At 42.0% G+C, this 15,806-nt stretch overlaps 1 protein-coding gene across 3 annotated transcripts in view; it reads right to left on the reverse strand.

Annotated features, from left to right (window-relative positions):
* Positions 1 to 15,806, reverse strand: part of LLGL1 (LLGL scribble cell polarity complex component 1) — a 114,737-nt gene that overhangs the window by 1,035 nt on the left and 97,896 nt on the right. For 2 of the 3 annotated variants that reach the window (XM_077449444.1, XM_077449442.1), the window contains exons 15-23: positions 12,824 to 12,977; positions 12,294 to 12,447; positions 8,186 to 8,469; positions 6,971 to 7,235; positions 5,192 to 5,306; positions 4,996 to 5,081; positions 3,386 to 3,509; positions 1,153 to 1,255; positions 1 to 483 (exon numbers count right to left, since the gene is read on the reverse strand). The exon at positions 1 to 483 is cut by the window's left edge and continues 1,035 nt beyond it. In XM_077449444.1, coding sequence (XP_077305570.1) covers positions 1,180 to 1,255; positions 3,386 to 3,509; positions 4,996 to 5,081; positions 5,192 to 5,306; positions 6,971 to 7,235; positions 8,186 to 8,469; positions 12,294 to 12,447; positions 12,824 to 12,977 — 1,258 coding nt within the window. In that variant the 3' untranslated portion in view covers positions 1 to 483; positions 1,153 to 1,179. The remainder of the gene's footprint in view (positions 484 to 1,152; positions 1,256 to 3,385; positions 3,510 to 4,995; positions 5,082 to 5,191; positions 5,307 to 6,970; positions 7,236 to 8,185; positions 8,470 to 12,293; positions 12,448 to 12,823; positions 12,978 to 15,806) is intronic. The other variant, XM_077449443.1, reaches the window with a different exon arrangement.

Raw genomic sequence — 15,806 nt, forward strand, 5'->3', positions numbered from 1 at the left:
GAAGGAATACACAGTCCATTTAGATGCAGAACATATAGGGGTGCAAGGCCAGTTTGTTCCCCCCCTACTTTTTGGTCTGGCTCCACTCTGGCGACTACATTGTATGCAGTGATGCAGGAATATTCGTGCAGTAAGGTTAACCGTCTTAAAATGTTAGAGCTACAATAATTCAGAGGTGAAGCGTTTATACCGAACGAGCTGGATATTGTCTCATACTGTGAGGAAAGCGCTGATGCCCCTTCTCAGAGCACCTCAGGGATCAGGAGGGGTCATCAGTAAATTGGTAGCCATAAAAAGTTGGCTGAAGCTGCTTTATCCGTTGCTGCTGATGTACTGGGGGAGCCAGACGTGATTGGATCATCAGCTGCCTTATGTCCTCTGGTGGCAAAAATGAGTTTTTTAAGGTTTATTAATGGCATTGCTCAGAATCAATCATGCGTATTAATAAAAAAAAGGGAGGAAACAAAAAGGCCAAGGAAGAGCCTGTACAGGGAAAAAAAAAAATATACAAATGAAAACAATTTTGCAAGGTAGGTTTACACATTATAAAACCCAGGTATGAATCCCATGATGCTCCTGTTTAAATTATCTGCCACTAGATGATGCTAAAAGTCACAATCTATAAGGTCTACTGATCCAAGGTCTTTGCACTAGGGTCAGTGGTCTGTCAACCTTCTGCCCGTGGGAGCCACGTGGCCCCCTGCTTGCCTTTATCCTGCTTTTAGGGCATTATTCCTCCTACTGGCTCCAACAATGGGGCACTATTACTCCATAAACGGGGAACTATTCCTTCCACTGACACCAATGATGGGGTATTAATATTCCCACTGACACCAATGATGGGGTACTAACCTTCCCACTGACACCAATGATAGAGTATTATTCCTCCCACTGACACCCTTCCTATTAATACCAATACCTCATACTGTCCATAGGCTTTATGTGATTATTTCACCCACTGCATTTTCTATTCTCATTGGCCAAAATCTGGCTCTCCTATAGTCTGAAGGACAGTAAACTGGATCTTTGCTTAGAAAGCTTGGAGACCCCTACACTAGATATAGGGAAACCGTTGAATTTGCAAAATTAATCACAAAATTATACAGTGCAAAATAACTATATCAACAGGTGAGTCCGCTTGTGTGTACGTACATGTGTGTCCCCCAAGGGCCGCTCATCTCATTTAATTAGTATCTCTGGTAATCGAGGCTCTTCTGCTGAATTCTTCATGTTTTTCTCAGATTCTTCATTGGATCTAGAAAGAACAATTGTAAAAGTGATACAAAAAGAAAAAAAAGTCCCCTGATTTCTTTGCCATGCTCTGCCACTGACTAGAGACTGTATGACTGATAAGCAAGGGCACATTTCACTGGACAGCAGAATGGCAGCGGTTTGTCATTGGGACTGGACATCCCCTGATTTCATGGCCAAGCCCAAAAGTAAGGGCCATGTCACACTAGCAACTCAGTAGCAACTACAGATCTCTCGGTTTATTTTATCTGGCAGTTTGGAGCTGAATGCAGCAGCTGCCGATTACATTGATTCTCTATGAAGCCCCGGGGCATGGTCGATAGCTGTATTGTAGAACATGAGCAGCTAATGACGCTGGCAATTCTGTAGCAAACACTTCAAAAAGCCAAATTGCTCAGTGGCTGCCACAGACACAGACCTTTTATTAACTGCAACTCTTTTCCAAGTAACACAAAAAGCCAAGGGGAGTCGTTCTGTAGCTGCTACAAAATTGAGAGCCATTATAAAAAATAAAAAAATCACAACGGACTAGATTTTCTGATACTGCCAAGGAAAAGTGTTTTAAGACTTATCAGTCATCTATTGTGAGGGTACTGGTCTGCTGTATTTCAGTACGGAGCTCCAGTAGCTCGATGGTTGATCAGACTGCCCTTTATTATTTGTTTATACCACACAAAAAAATTGTAGGCTGCAAACTTGGCTGATATTTAGGAGTCCTGCTGTCTCTAGAGCAGAGACTTGTGAATGATTCATCTCATCCTGGTCATCACTTATTTGAACTAATGCCATCAGGCAGGCACCTCAGGAACATTAGGAGAGGACAAATAGATTTAGGGGCAGCTTCTTTCCAAAGGCTAGAAATGCAAAAATGAAATCAAATAAATCAGTAATGTTAAAGCTGGTTATGTGTTTTATGTATTAAAAGTAGATTGCAGTTTCTTAGTTTAATGTGTAAAGATTTAATTTACTTGCTGCAGGAGTTTATTATAGATGGAAGTGTTCTGTTCATGTGTCTTTTTTTTAACGTGTAATTTCATATTAAATGTTATTCTGACAGCGACATTAAAGACCTTCTATTCTCATAATTGGCAGTGGAACAATGGCATAAAATAAAGCCGGAGCAGGGCACAGAGGAGACATTAACATTGAACAATAAAGGTAACAGCAGACTTCTACAGTGTCCACTGCTAGGCAGGACTTTGTTTTAACCTTTTTACTGCCAGAGCCGTTTGCATTTTTTTGCACATTAAAAAAAATATTTTAACCCTGAAGATGTAAAACCTCCAAACATATTTTCTGAAAGCAAATACTCTAGAGAATAAAATAATGGTAGTTCCACGTATAGTAGATCACATGAGATTGCCACAAAAGGTTTCAATAATGCCAGTAAAAAAACAAACGCATTAAAGTGAATTTTAGGGAAAGCAAACGTAAATTATCCAATTTTTTTGGAGACAGATCTCCATCTCTCTATATCGCAATCAATGTTTTCACGCATAGGCACCCCCGACGCATGCATTTACATTCATGAGTGCGTATATGTGGGAGGTTGGGGCCTCATTTTGGGAGGGGGGGGGGGGTTTTCCCCAATCACAGAGCAGTCCTCAAGTACCCCCAACAGGCCATGTTTGCAGGCTTTAAATCACAGTCAATGGGTTGGTATTTTGGACAGATATTTTAGCTAAGAGAAATTGCCAAAACACAGCCTGGTGGGGGTACTTTAGGACTGAGGTTGAGAACCACTATCATAGGGGACATAACGTTCCCTATGTGATGTTTTTTAGGCGACAGGTTGTCTTGAATTAGATATGCAGGGTCTAAAAAGACCCTGCAGGTCTCCTCTGGGTTCCACTGAATGTTTTGCAAAGCAGACTGCATTGCAAAACATCCCTTCCCAGCTAAGCTAGCCAGGGACACAGAGGCTGACTCGGAAGTGATGTCAGACATCGCTTTCTCGGTACACAGCTACCCCCCCCCCCCCCCCCCTACTTACTAACCAAGTCCTATTTTTTACACTTCCTTTACAAAGCAATGCATCAGTCAAAAAAAACAAAAAAAATATAAAAAAAAAAAAAAAACACAAAAATAGGTCAGTTTTTAATGGTGTGCAAGGACACCATTGTGGGCAGCTCACCCCAGCATATCCCTGACATCCTCCACAGTGATGTCCCCGGTAGTGTCCAATGTAGTGTCTGTACTGTTCAGGGGGGAATCCAGGGGGAGGGGTGAAAAGGCAGCTATGTGCTCACATGTATTTCCTGCAAGGAGAGAGAATTATACTCACTTTAATTCAGTCTAACATTGCCCACATCAGAATAATTTACACTTTTTGTTTTACATCCCAACAATTTCTTTGTTGTACATCCCAGGACACAAGGTATAAATAAATATCCATTAAAGTGGGAGTAAACTCCCATCTCTGACTTATAAGACTTACCTATAGGTACTGTAAATAACTCCTGAACTAGCACCGTTTAGGAGGCATTTATTGTATATGCAGTCGATGACGTCAGCGGCACATACGTTCTGAAGCAACAGCCATCCTGTTCCGTAAATGGTGGTTCCCCCACACATGCATGGGAGTGACATCGCAACTCTGGCCAGTCACACAGCCGGAGTCCGCAGAGCCGGGAGGTAGACCGGGGGAAGATGGGCGTTGCTTCCAGCAAAGACAGTGCATCGCTGGAGTGCTTCATTTTCAGGTACGACGCATATTAGCACATAAGGATTAGCTCCGGTTTGTGTGCAGAGCCCGCCAGGAAGACAGCACTGCGCTAATCACAGGCAGTGACACATTTGCCGATTTCTGCAGCCGCGCATCAGGACATTCTGGTTCCTGGCTGGCTCTGCACATGGGCTGTGCGAACACGCCGAAGCTAATCCTTACTAGCACATATGACATTACCTTTCAGGTCATAAAAAAAAAAAAAAAAAAACTAATGCTCATTCTAGAAGTGTTGGTGCCTCCTGGGCATTGAGATACCAGTCTTCGGTGGTGCAAGTCAGTAAGGCTGACTACCTTTGTCTCCAGTTCATCCCTGCAGGAGGGTTTCCTGAAATTACAGCATCTTAAAAAGTAATGGAACTGGATAGATATGGAATTGGAATTCTAAAAACGGTTATGTCACCGTGCCCGTTAACTGTAATGACAATGAATACTGTAAATCAGCTTTTTTGTTCAACCCCAAAAAACTAAAACAAAAAAACCACACACCAAAACTGTCAACTCTGATTGGAGCCGCTGTACTAAATGCTCCGATGTTAGTACAGTGATCTACCCCACTGAACTGTTGTGTTCTAACAGGGGGGCAGCCATTGGCTAAAAGCGCTGATCGGGAACCAGTTGGCTGCTGGTTTTCTAGTATGCTCTTCCAACAGAAGCCCAGAACAGCAGACTTGTGTCGGACCGGCTAGCATACATGCGGGTCGAATGTCGGCCATTTTTTATTGAACCGGCCAAATGTCGGCCAGCATTCAGCCCATGTGCGTGGCTTTACCGATAGTTGAAAAGATCAATGGGGTGAGTGGGAACTTGAGAGCAAGAAATTGCTCTGGAGGAACCCTGGTTGAGAAACCCTGCTTGAACGCGGTTTGTTTGTCGGTGATGTACCTCGTTAAAGTCCCATGGGCAGTTAAATCCTTTCACAATGAATTATGAGGGATGGAGGTACACCACTTTGCAGTAGTCCAACATTCCACCTCCAAATTTCTGTACAGCAGCATTGTACCCGCAGCCTCCCTTACCTTCAGTCACTGGCTGGTTTCCATCACACTCTCGGGGGATGTGAGTGCCATTGGCTTGGTTGGTTTTTGATAGAGTGTCTTTATTGCTGTAATATAGTATATTTAACACAATAAATGTTAGAGTAAATATATAGTGGTGCAAAGTATTCAGACTAACGTAACACAGGATGTCTAGATGGAAAAACAAACACCTCACCTGAGGTACCCAGGATCATGGGGCCTATCAAACTCTACCAAACACACCGGCTCTGTGATGTTCTTGGCACTGAGTGAAAACCGTTCAAATTCTGATGGGGAAATTAGGTAAAACCCTGCAAGGAAGAGGTATAAAAAGGTCTTTCAGTGTTTTACTGTTTGTAGGGTTACATATTCAGTGGTGGTCAACATGAAAATGATAGGACTCAAATGTGGCCCCAACACTTCCAGAAGGTCACACAACAGCAGCGCATTTTCATACTTCAACATTATAATTTTTGCTGTATATCGTAATGCACACTAAAGAATTTGGGAGTAAAATAAGTTCTAGTATTGATGTAACTGCAAAAAAAAAAAAACAGCATTTTTATCAGGGGACAAATTAACCTCCAATATTGGTGTCAGTAGACACAATAATGACCCCCAGCTTTGGTGTCACTGGACACAATAGTAACCTCAGTAATTGGTGTTCATGGATGCAATATTAGACCTCAGCACTGGTATCAGTATTGTTAAACCCCCTCCCCTTCCACACAAACATTGGTGATCATGGCAGTGAAATTTAACCCCCTCACTGACACCTAGTAAAGTCATCACCCTTACCCAAGCACACCAAAGGTGAGGGTTATGGCAGTGAAAGTTAATCCCAGATCCTCCCCATCCTACAAATATCAGCCTAAATCAGATGGTACAGTAGAAACCAGCCGACATTCAGCCCATGTGTACAGTTACTTGCTTGTCCGAAAGAAGCTAATCACACGACCGAGGGGGGGGGGGGGGTTCAGAACACAATAGCACAGCAGGTAGTTCACTGTACTAACATTGCATATTAAATGAGTGTGCACGAGGCATTAGTGGGCCTTTGTTTCGAGACATCCTCTTTCTTCAAGGTTTAGTGCACCTCGATTCAGAGACTCTCTGTCCTTTGATTGTTAGTATGCCATTGTTCCAAGAGCTTTTGCTTCCTTCAAATGTTATATTGTTTCAAGACTTCCAATTCTTCAATTGTTGGTGTGCGATTGTTCCCCCCGACTACAATTCTTCCAAGTGTTAAGCCGGTCATGCATGGATCAAAATTCCGCCAGGACCAGCCAAATTTCAATCCATGCATGGGCATGTTGACTAAAAACACAAGTTGATTAACTTGTGTACAACCAGCCTGTTGGGAAATTGGCTCTCGATCAGCATTTGTGACGCTGATCAGTGTATTCTGACGGGGGGATTCCCATCCACACTGGGGGAGATTTCGTAAAACTGGAGCACTCAGAATCTGCTGCAGCTGTGCATGGTAGCCAATCAGCTTCTAACATGAGGTTTTTCAAATAAGCTTTTACAATAAAACCTGGAAGCTGATTGGTTTCTATGCAGAGCTGCACCAGACTCTGCACTCTCCAGTTTTAGGAAAATTCCCACCCCACTGAGTGAATGGAGGAATCAAGTTTTTTGTTCAACCTGCGGGTTGAACGAAAAAAAAAAGTAATGTATGGTCAAGCCTTGGTGTTCCATTGTTCCAAGACTTTCCTCATCCCTCAGGTGTTGGGGCTTGTTCATACCATGTTGACCGAGCTAAGTTTTTCTGCACAGTTCTACTACACAGCTTGCAGAACAAGTCCTTCGTGTGCAATCGTTCAAAGACCCGCCTCATCCTTCAAGTGGGTCTTTGACCCGAGACCCTCCCCTTCCTTTAAATGTTCATTCTGTCATTATTCCTGAAATCCTACGGATCCAAGTGTCTGTGCACTATTGCTATGGGATTTCCATTAGCTCAGCTTAGGCTCACCTTGCCCATACTTTGTGAACACACATGACGCAATGCCACTGATGTCTTCCTTGCGAATGCAGTCATAGCGCACCTGCGGCCGCAGCCCGGGAACACTGAACACATGAATATCTCCCAGGTTGGTGAGACACGCCAGGCAGTTCTCTGAATAATCATCAGATGCAGAGCTGGTGAAATTTACAAGAGCCACTTTCCTCACTCGGCAGCCTTCGTGGGCGGTCAGCTTAAATTTTGTTTTGGCACCAACCTTGGGCAAAGTGAAAACCTGCACAGACAGAAAGGAAAACAAAAAAATCTGTAAAATCTTAAATTATGCAGGTCATCTTGTTTATCTACAGTTACGCAAACACACATACTGAAAATTCCAGCTTCTTGTCACATGACTAAGTTATTCCATCTCCGTGAGATAGCAAGGAGCTCTGTACATTCACACAGCTCAGCAATTGGTGTTCCCAGAATACCAGATTACAGGAAAGTGTAAGCAGCAGGGTGGCCCAGCACTACAGTTACTGCTGGATGAAAAAAGCAAACCTGAGCATACAATACAGGCTCAATTTCCAGGTTTCATTTTCAGTTTTTTGTCGGGAGCACATCATTTAGAGCTGAAATTTTTTTTTGCCAGATACATGGAAGTGCTTTTATATTAGCCACCTCCTTCACAATCCCTGGATATAAAACACACTGGCTGAACATTTTTTCAAAAGACCACCCCTACTCATTGATTCAGAGCACCAGAAGATTGTTGTATGTAGTATGTCAAAGGAAAGCACAAAAGTTAACCTGGTCATGCAGAATGGTACCATCAATCCAGGAATTCTTGGAGGCCCCTCTGAAGTACGAAGCTGAAAATTTCAGATTCCAGTCATTCCGGAAACCGTTTCCATACTGCAGTTCTTTTCACAAAGGAGCAATCCATCCAGGACTGACAGTTTTTCTTAAGATAGATAAGCTAGAGCAATGGCATACCTAGCGTATGAGATACCCAGGGCAAGATAACACCTGCCTATCCTCTAAGCAAGAAAATTTACAGTAAAATTATAAAATGAAAAATTTGAGCCAGAAAACAAACAAAAAAGGAGGCGGCAATGAAAATTGTAGTACCCCTGCACATTGGTGGTTAGTATTAAAAAGGACCTGCTTGCATAGGTGGTCCCAACAAACTATATCTAGTGTATTAGTATCATCTGGGTATGGCTGGCCTTATAAAAGCAATACCTTAAACTGCTCCTCCGAAACAATCAGCACAGAGTGTGTTCCCTGCATGTCAGGTGCTTTGGCCAGATCACGCGACACCTCAAAGGGTTCTGGAAGAGGGTTTCCCCGTCCGTCCAGGACTGCTATGGAGACAACGGGAGCTCGATGCATAAGCTGAATTTCTTTGCCCAGCACAGCCTCTGCTGAGCGTTCCGAGAACTTCTCCCGCGAAGGGACTTCTAAGGCATAGGCAAAGACTGAGCCAGAGTTTGTGCCAGCCCACAAGGTGGGCCCATGGTGGACAGCTGCAAAGAGAAAACAAGGTGAGATGGTAAGGGGCTACACAACATTGCAGGTTTCCTTCACAGGCTCCAGAAGGAAAACTCACATCAAATGTCTACAGCCAAATGGACCAATTTTTCCCAAATTATTCTGTATAGTCAAAAGATAAAGCAAAAAACACACAGATCCATAGCTCCATTCAAGACTGGTCTGTCCTGCACATGGACAACCTGGGTACCAGCCATCACAGTCTGTCTCCACTCCACTAAAAATAGGGAGAAAAAAAAAAAAAAAGTCAGCTGCACTCCAATTAGCTCTTCTTGCATAATGTTTAATAATCAGTGCATTGACTGCATACAGTGATGTCTCCAACTTAAAACCAGCCTTCCTTGATGCGTTTTACTACTCCTGGCTTGCTAGCCCCTATCCTTGTGAGCAAGCCAGGAGTGCTAAAAACACGTCAAGGAAGGCTGGTTTTGGGTTGAGACATCACTGTATGTAGTCATTGCACTGGGTTATTAAAAATAATGGAAGAGCTCATTGGCGGATGTGTTTTCCTATTTTCAAAGAAAAGGCAGAGCCTAAAATGAATTAGTCCTTAATCAAAGACTAATGTGCTTAATCAAAGACTGCTACATCAAATGAACAAGCACTTTCAAAAGTATCTCTGAAAAAAAACACAACAGACATGCAGTGAGAAACATTAAAATCAGACTGATATCGGACTCCTTTTGAGGCTTATTGCTTTATCACAGCAGTTATCCAAAATGTATGCCAATTGAATGACATGGATCCTAATATGTAGTACAAGAAGTGTAAAATGTGAAGCTTACAACCATAATTTCAGTCGGATAACAGCTGTGGTTCTAATTCAATGCATTCAAACACACAGTGGTTTCCTTTGACTGCAAAAAAAAGGATTAGAGGGTGGGAAGTATGGAATATAAACCATATAGAACACACAAAAATTCGGGTAGTGGGCTAAATGCACTGATTGCGCCCTGCACGCAAGGCTATACCAATGCTGTCACTTGCAGTTGGCTGTGTTAAATGTTTGTTGCAGGAAAATACATCAGTGTTCTGTGCCACCATATTTGGGGTCTTTGATGGCTGTGGCACAGGGAGAACTGAACTCTGCTGGAGATGCAAGAAGGCAGAATATTCTTCATCTACACCATACCGTCAGGTTTTGGTGGAGTTGAACAATTGTACAATTAGGACATCATGCAAGATACGGATTGTTTAGCAGAACTGGAAATAGTACTGTGAGCCACTGGTGGCCCTGGAATGCACTAGTTATGTTTTACGTTCATATAAATGGAAAGCCACATTCAAACTGCTTTTTAGTTTATAACTTTATAATATCATGTGGGAAAACAATCACAGCTGGAAAGGTGCATCATGCAGATGCACCGAATCATAAAATACTACATCCACTTTACAACTGAAGAGAACATACAAGCCAAAATCTTAAAAATATGACACATCCCATTTATAAAACTCAATCCACAGGGTTGAACAGAATGATTTACTAAAGGCAAATAGAGTGTGTACTTTGCAAAGTGCACATGCTCCAGAGTTTCGTAAATTTGAGTATTGTTTCCAAAGTAAAGCATTACCTATCACATGCAAGGAAAATAACCATTTGCCAACCGCCCAATAGCAGATTTACTGCTACATTCTGTGCAGAATTATAGATAGATACGAGATAGATACAGACAGTTTACATACACTGATAGAATTTATGATTTCTTGGCTATTTTTCTGAGAATATGAATGATAACACTATCAATCAACTGTGTTTACTCTTTAAATCATGGCAACAGGAACTACCCAAATGACCCTGATCAAAAGTTTACATACCCTGGTGATTTTTGCCTGATAACATGTACACAAGTTGACACAAAGGGGTTGGCCATTAAAAAGGTAGCATTAGTGTGTGTGTATAAAAAGGTCAGTGAGTTTCTGGACTCCTGACAGACCCTTGCATCTTTCATCCAGTGCTGCACTGACATTTCTGAGTCACGGGGAAAGCAAAAAGAATTGTCAAAGGATATGCAGGAAAAAGTAGTTGGACTAATTAAAAAAAAAAAAAAAAAAAGAAGATCCAAGGAATTGAGAATGCCAATCAGCAGTGTTCAAACTCGAATCAAGAAGAGGAAAATGAGGGATTCTGTTGAAACCAAACCACGGTCAGGTAGGCCAACTAAAATTTCAGCCATAACTGCCAGGATGCCAAATTGTTCAGGATGCAAAGAAAAACCCACAAATAACTTCAGGTGAAATACAGGACTCTGAAAACGTGGTGTGGCAGGAGGCACTTGAAGATAGATAGGCTGCATGGGCGAGTCACCAGAAGGCCATTACTACACGAATGCCACAAAGTATCCCACTTACAATACGCTAAACAGCACAGAGACAAGCTTCAAACCTTCTGGCACAAACTAATTTGGAGTGATGAAACCAAAATTTATCTTTTTGGCCACAACCATAAACTCTACATTTGGAAAGCAGTCAACAAGGCCTATGATGAAAGATACACCATTACTACTGTGAAACACAGAGGTGGATGGCTGATGTTTGAGCTACAAAAGGCACAGGAAATTTGGCCAAAATTGTTGTCAAGATGAATGCAGTATGTTATCAAAAAAAAAAATACTGGAGGAACCTTTGCATTCATCAGCCAGGAAGCTGCGCATGGGACGTACTTGGACATCCCAAGATGACAATCAACCAAAACAGAAGAAGGCCAAGTCAACCTGTCATTGGCTACGGCAGAATAAAGTGTAAAATTTTGATCAGGGTCATGTGGGTAGTTTCTATTGCAATTATAATTTAAAAAGAGTAAACACAGTTGATAATAAATGGCTTCAGCCAAACACTAATCATGAGTGAAAAAAGTTTGTGTTATTCATATTCTCTGAAATTAGATTAGTCACAGCAGAAGCCAATCAATGGACATGCTTTCCCCAACACCTGAGCATCGAAGGAAACACAGGGCGCTCTATGGATATCATGGATTTTGTTTCCCAGCAAAGGGGAGGGGATGGAATCCACCCCATCGCTTAGTAAAAGCACCACAAAAACACTTGTCAGGCACACATTTCACCCTAGGCGTTTAGCCCCCTCCCAGTTAGTGCCATTAGCATAGTGGCTGTGCATATTTTTTAGCACTGATCACTGCCATTAGTGTCACTGGCTCTCACAAAGTGTCAGGTGTCAATTTGTCCACCACAATATTGCAGTCCTCCTATAAGTCGCTGATCGTGGCCATTACTAGTATAAAAATTAATACAATTCCAGTATATATATTCTATAGTTTGCAGATGCTATAACTTTTGCACAAACCAATCAATTTACACTTGAGATTTTTTTTTTTTACCAAAAATATGTAGCAGAATGCTAAATATTACATGTTTTATTTCATCTGTTTTATAGCAGAAAGTAAAAAATAGTTTTTTTCCTAAATTAGATTTAGTTTACAGCACAAAAAAAAATAAAGTGGTGATCAAACACCACCAAAAGAGAAATTTGTGAGAGGGGGGAAAAAAAAAAAAAAAAAAAAAAAAAAACATAAAATTTGATTTATGTAGAGCGTTGAATGACGGTGCAATTGTCAGTTAAAGTAACGCAGTGCCATATCGCAAAAAAAAGGCCTGGTCATGGGGGGGGGGTGAATCTTCTGGGGGTCAAATGGTTAACATGTAATAAAGGAAAGATCGCTGCTACCATGTACATATGTAATAACTAAATATAAATAAAACCTTTACATTGATCAGGCTAGGTCGTAAAGGGAAAAAAAAAAAAAGAAAGAAGATTAGATGATCATTATGCAAAGCGCTCATACCATCCCGTAAGAATGTGTCAGCGAAGTACAAGCAGCGCACAACACCGGACAGCGAATCATCGGCAGAACGTGGCTCAATTCTCCTCTGCACTGGGGTCACCTCCAGGTCATGTGGGCCAACCTGCTCTGCCAGATGGGCATTGGCCTCTTGTAGCTGGTGGTAAAAAATAAAGCAGAAAGTAAACACTAGTTGGCAGCAAATCGCCAGCACTATCGTCAAAGCTGATCAGAACATTTGTCCGCAGAAAATAATAAAATTGCTCAATTTCATGCAGCAGACAAGGTTACCGTCAACCATAAACCTGTTTTCCAACAGTATCTAAAAATTTCTCCATTAAATGGTTCTACTGGTTTCTTATACAGGGTTGTGAAACCTCTGGTGCTGGTTTGCACTGGGGTGCACAGATGCATCTTGTCAGTTGCTGTTTTTTTTTTTTTTTTTTTTTTTAGATAAAGTGGGGAACATGCGCCTATGGACTAACCCATCAAGAAGAAAAAAAAAAAAAAAGAAAAGAAAGGGAGACACTCACCCGGCTATTGGGGCTCGCCGTATTTGGCCTTTTCTTTCCAGATACTCTACTTTTTCGGATTCGGCGAAATGACTGGCGGAGAGACTTCTTTAAAGACTTCACCCTGGACAAGGGCCCCTCCATTGCCATGGAGTCATTGGGGTGAAGGGTGCATCTGAAATGAGAAGACCGACATTAAAAAAAAAAAAAAAAAAAAACACACCAGATGTAAGAGGAGGTTATACTGAGTTGCATACAGTTTTTTGCTACTGTCCAAACCCATAAGCAGCAATGTAACCCAAAGGTTAAAGACTCTGTGTCCTTCAATGGTGTGTAATCTCTTTAAACCATTCCCTGATACAGACCTTTACATAAAAACTCATAACAGTTAAAATTAAGACCCCATTCACACCTGAGAGTTTTGTAGCTTGAAGCCTGAAGCTACAAAACGCTAGAGCGGAAAAAATCTATTATTCTCAATATAGATGGTTCAAATCTCCACTCCCTGTCGCCTGAAGCCGAACGCCTGAAGCTCAAACAAGTTCCGGACCCTTTGTCACTCGAATCCAGCAGATTTGGGCGTTTTTCTTCTTTTGACATTGGTGACCTTTTGCCCTGCACAAAATCGCGGTAAAAAAGCTGCAAAAGCGCTGTAAATTTGCACGATTTTCTGCTTGAAAACACTACGCTCAGGTGTGAATGCAGCCCAACGCTGAACTCCAGGCAAAACAGGTGAAATACACCAAATCAGTGGGGTTTGATCTGCTAAAGGATTTGTAGTTCTGTTCATTCAGTTCTGAGTTTTATACAGCTAACCAAGTTGGCAAGCCAACCTTTCCCTGCTGCAGTTAGTGTTACTAAACCATCAGCAAAATCAGGGTGTATATGCAGTAAACCATACTGGTTATACTCACTGTGGAACCTAAGGGTCTAAGCCTCCACATTTCGGTAAAAAAAAGGCTGTTTGATCCTGTCTTTTCTGATCATCCCCTTCTTCCACTGCCCCAATCTATCTCATAAGACAGAGCCTTTGGAGTCACTCTGCACATGCTCAGTTTGGTGTGTATTGCTATAGAGGTTTTTTTCTTGGGAGGGTGCATGAGATCAGCACAGGGCCAATCAGCACTGTCCAGAGGGTCAGAAGTCCTGCATCCTCATAAGACAGTCAGAGGAAAATGAAAACACCTCCTACAAGCTTTAACCAGACACTGATCAAAGTCACAAGACTGCTATATACTGCTGATGAGAAAAGATATTTAGCAGTTTATATTTACTAAAAAAATTGCATTTCTATGTTCTGTGTACTGCGGGAGACCAGATATAATTAATGCAGGCTCCTGGGTTTAGTTACTCTTTAACCTCTTCCATACCGGGTCATAGTAAAAATTACGCTCATGGGAACAGCTCCTCCCTCCGGGCAGGCGTCATCGCATCATCCGGTTCTGGATATGGCAATCAGGGATGAGGCGTGTCCCCTCAGGACACAGCCCATCCCTGATCAGTGCAAAGAGCCAATAAAAAAAAAAGTCTCTTTACCACATGACTAGCTGTGTCCAATCACAACTGGTCACAAGCATTGTCCTCACACACCTCTCGTGTGCACCCCCAGGGGTGCGCAGAGCGGCGATCGGGGATGAAGAGTGTCACTCTGTCACAGCCCATCCTCCATAGGAGTAAAGAGCCCCAATCACAGAATGTAAACAAGAGACAGTAACCAGTCGTTACCGGGTTCTCCTCCTCACACACCGATCGTGTACAAGGAGGAGCCAGTGGTAAGTTACACTGATTGCCACCAGTAATAAAGAGGACCCGTCACCAGCCCATCAGAGTACCTGCCCCCAGCCCAGAGTACCCATCTGCAGACCATCAGAGTACCCGAGTACCTATCTACAGCCCATCAGCTTACCCGAGTAACTATCTACAGCCCATCAGAGTACCCATCTACAGCCCATCAGAGTACCAGAGTACCCATCTACAGCCCATGCCTCATAATATACATTGGGTGTTTGCTTTCCAAAATGGGGTAATTTTGTGGGTAATTCTATTGTCCTGAAGCTCCAGGACCTTCAAAAGTGTGATAGGTCATCATGACATTAGATATGTAATTTATGCTCCCTGCATGTTGAGCCTCTCAATATGGCCAGGCTGTGAAAAAGTCTCACACATGTGATATTGCCATACTTGGGATGAGTAGCAAAATGTATTTTGCAGTGTGATTTTTTTGCTATGTACACGTTAGAAATCTCTTATAAAATGGACAACTGTGGGGGGAAAAAAACAAAAAAAAAAACAAAAAAAAAAAACAAAACACAAGACAAGTTTCCAAATATTTGAAAACCTTGTGGAAAAAAAAAAAAAAAAAAAAATTACATGTTCAAAAGATTTATAACGCCTCATAGAATATACGTTGGGGTGTTTATTTACTTTTCATGTTGTGGGCAATTCCATTGTCCTGGTGCGCCAGGACCTTCAAAATTGTGAAATTATATGTGTGTGTAATGTATGCTCCTAGAACGCCTGACGGCCCTTGCATGTTGGACCTCTATGTGGCCAAGATGTGAAAAAGTCTCACATGTGGTATCGCCATACTTAGGAGGAGTAGCAAAACGTATTTTGGACTAATTGGAAGTATGCATATGCTGTGTGAGAAATAACTTATGACAATTTTTTTTTTTTTTTTACATAAAAACAATTGTGGGGAAAAAATTACTTTAAAAAAAACTTGCCATGCCTCTTAATACCTTGGACTGTCTACTTTTCAAAAAATGGGTCATTTGGGGGATATTTGTACTGTCCGGACATTTTAGGGCCTCAAGAAATGAGATAGGCCGTCAGTGGCTCACGTGTGATCAATTTTCAATGATTTGCACCATAGCTTGTGGACGCTAAGACCGCATAAACACCATTAGATTTTCTGCAGATTTTTGTTTTCAGATTTACCAAAACCATATGAGGTCAAACCTTAAGAGTTTCAATTTGTATGCAATCAGGCAGGCCCTTGCAC

The sequence above is a fragment of the Lithobates pipiens genome, unplaced genomic scaffold (genome assembly GCF_037356315.1).
Source record: "Lithobates pipiens isolate NorthernLeopardFrog02 unplaced genomic scaffold, aLitPip1_a1.2 Scaffold_22, whole genome shotgun sequence".
Taxonomy (NCBI): Eukaryota; Metazoa; Chordata; class Amphibia; order Anura; family Ranidae; genus Lithobates; species Lithobates pipiens.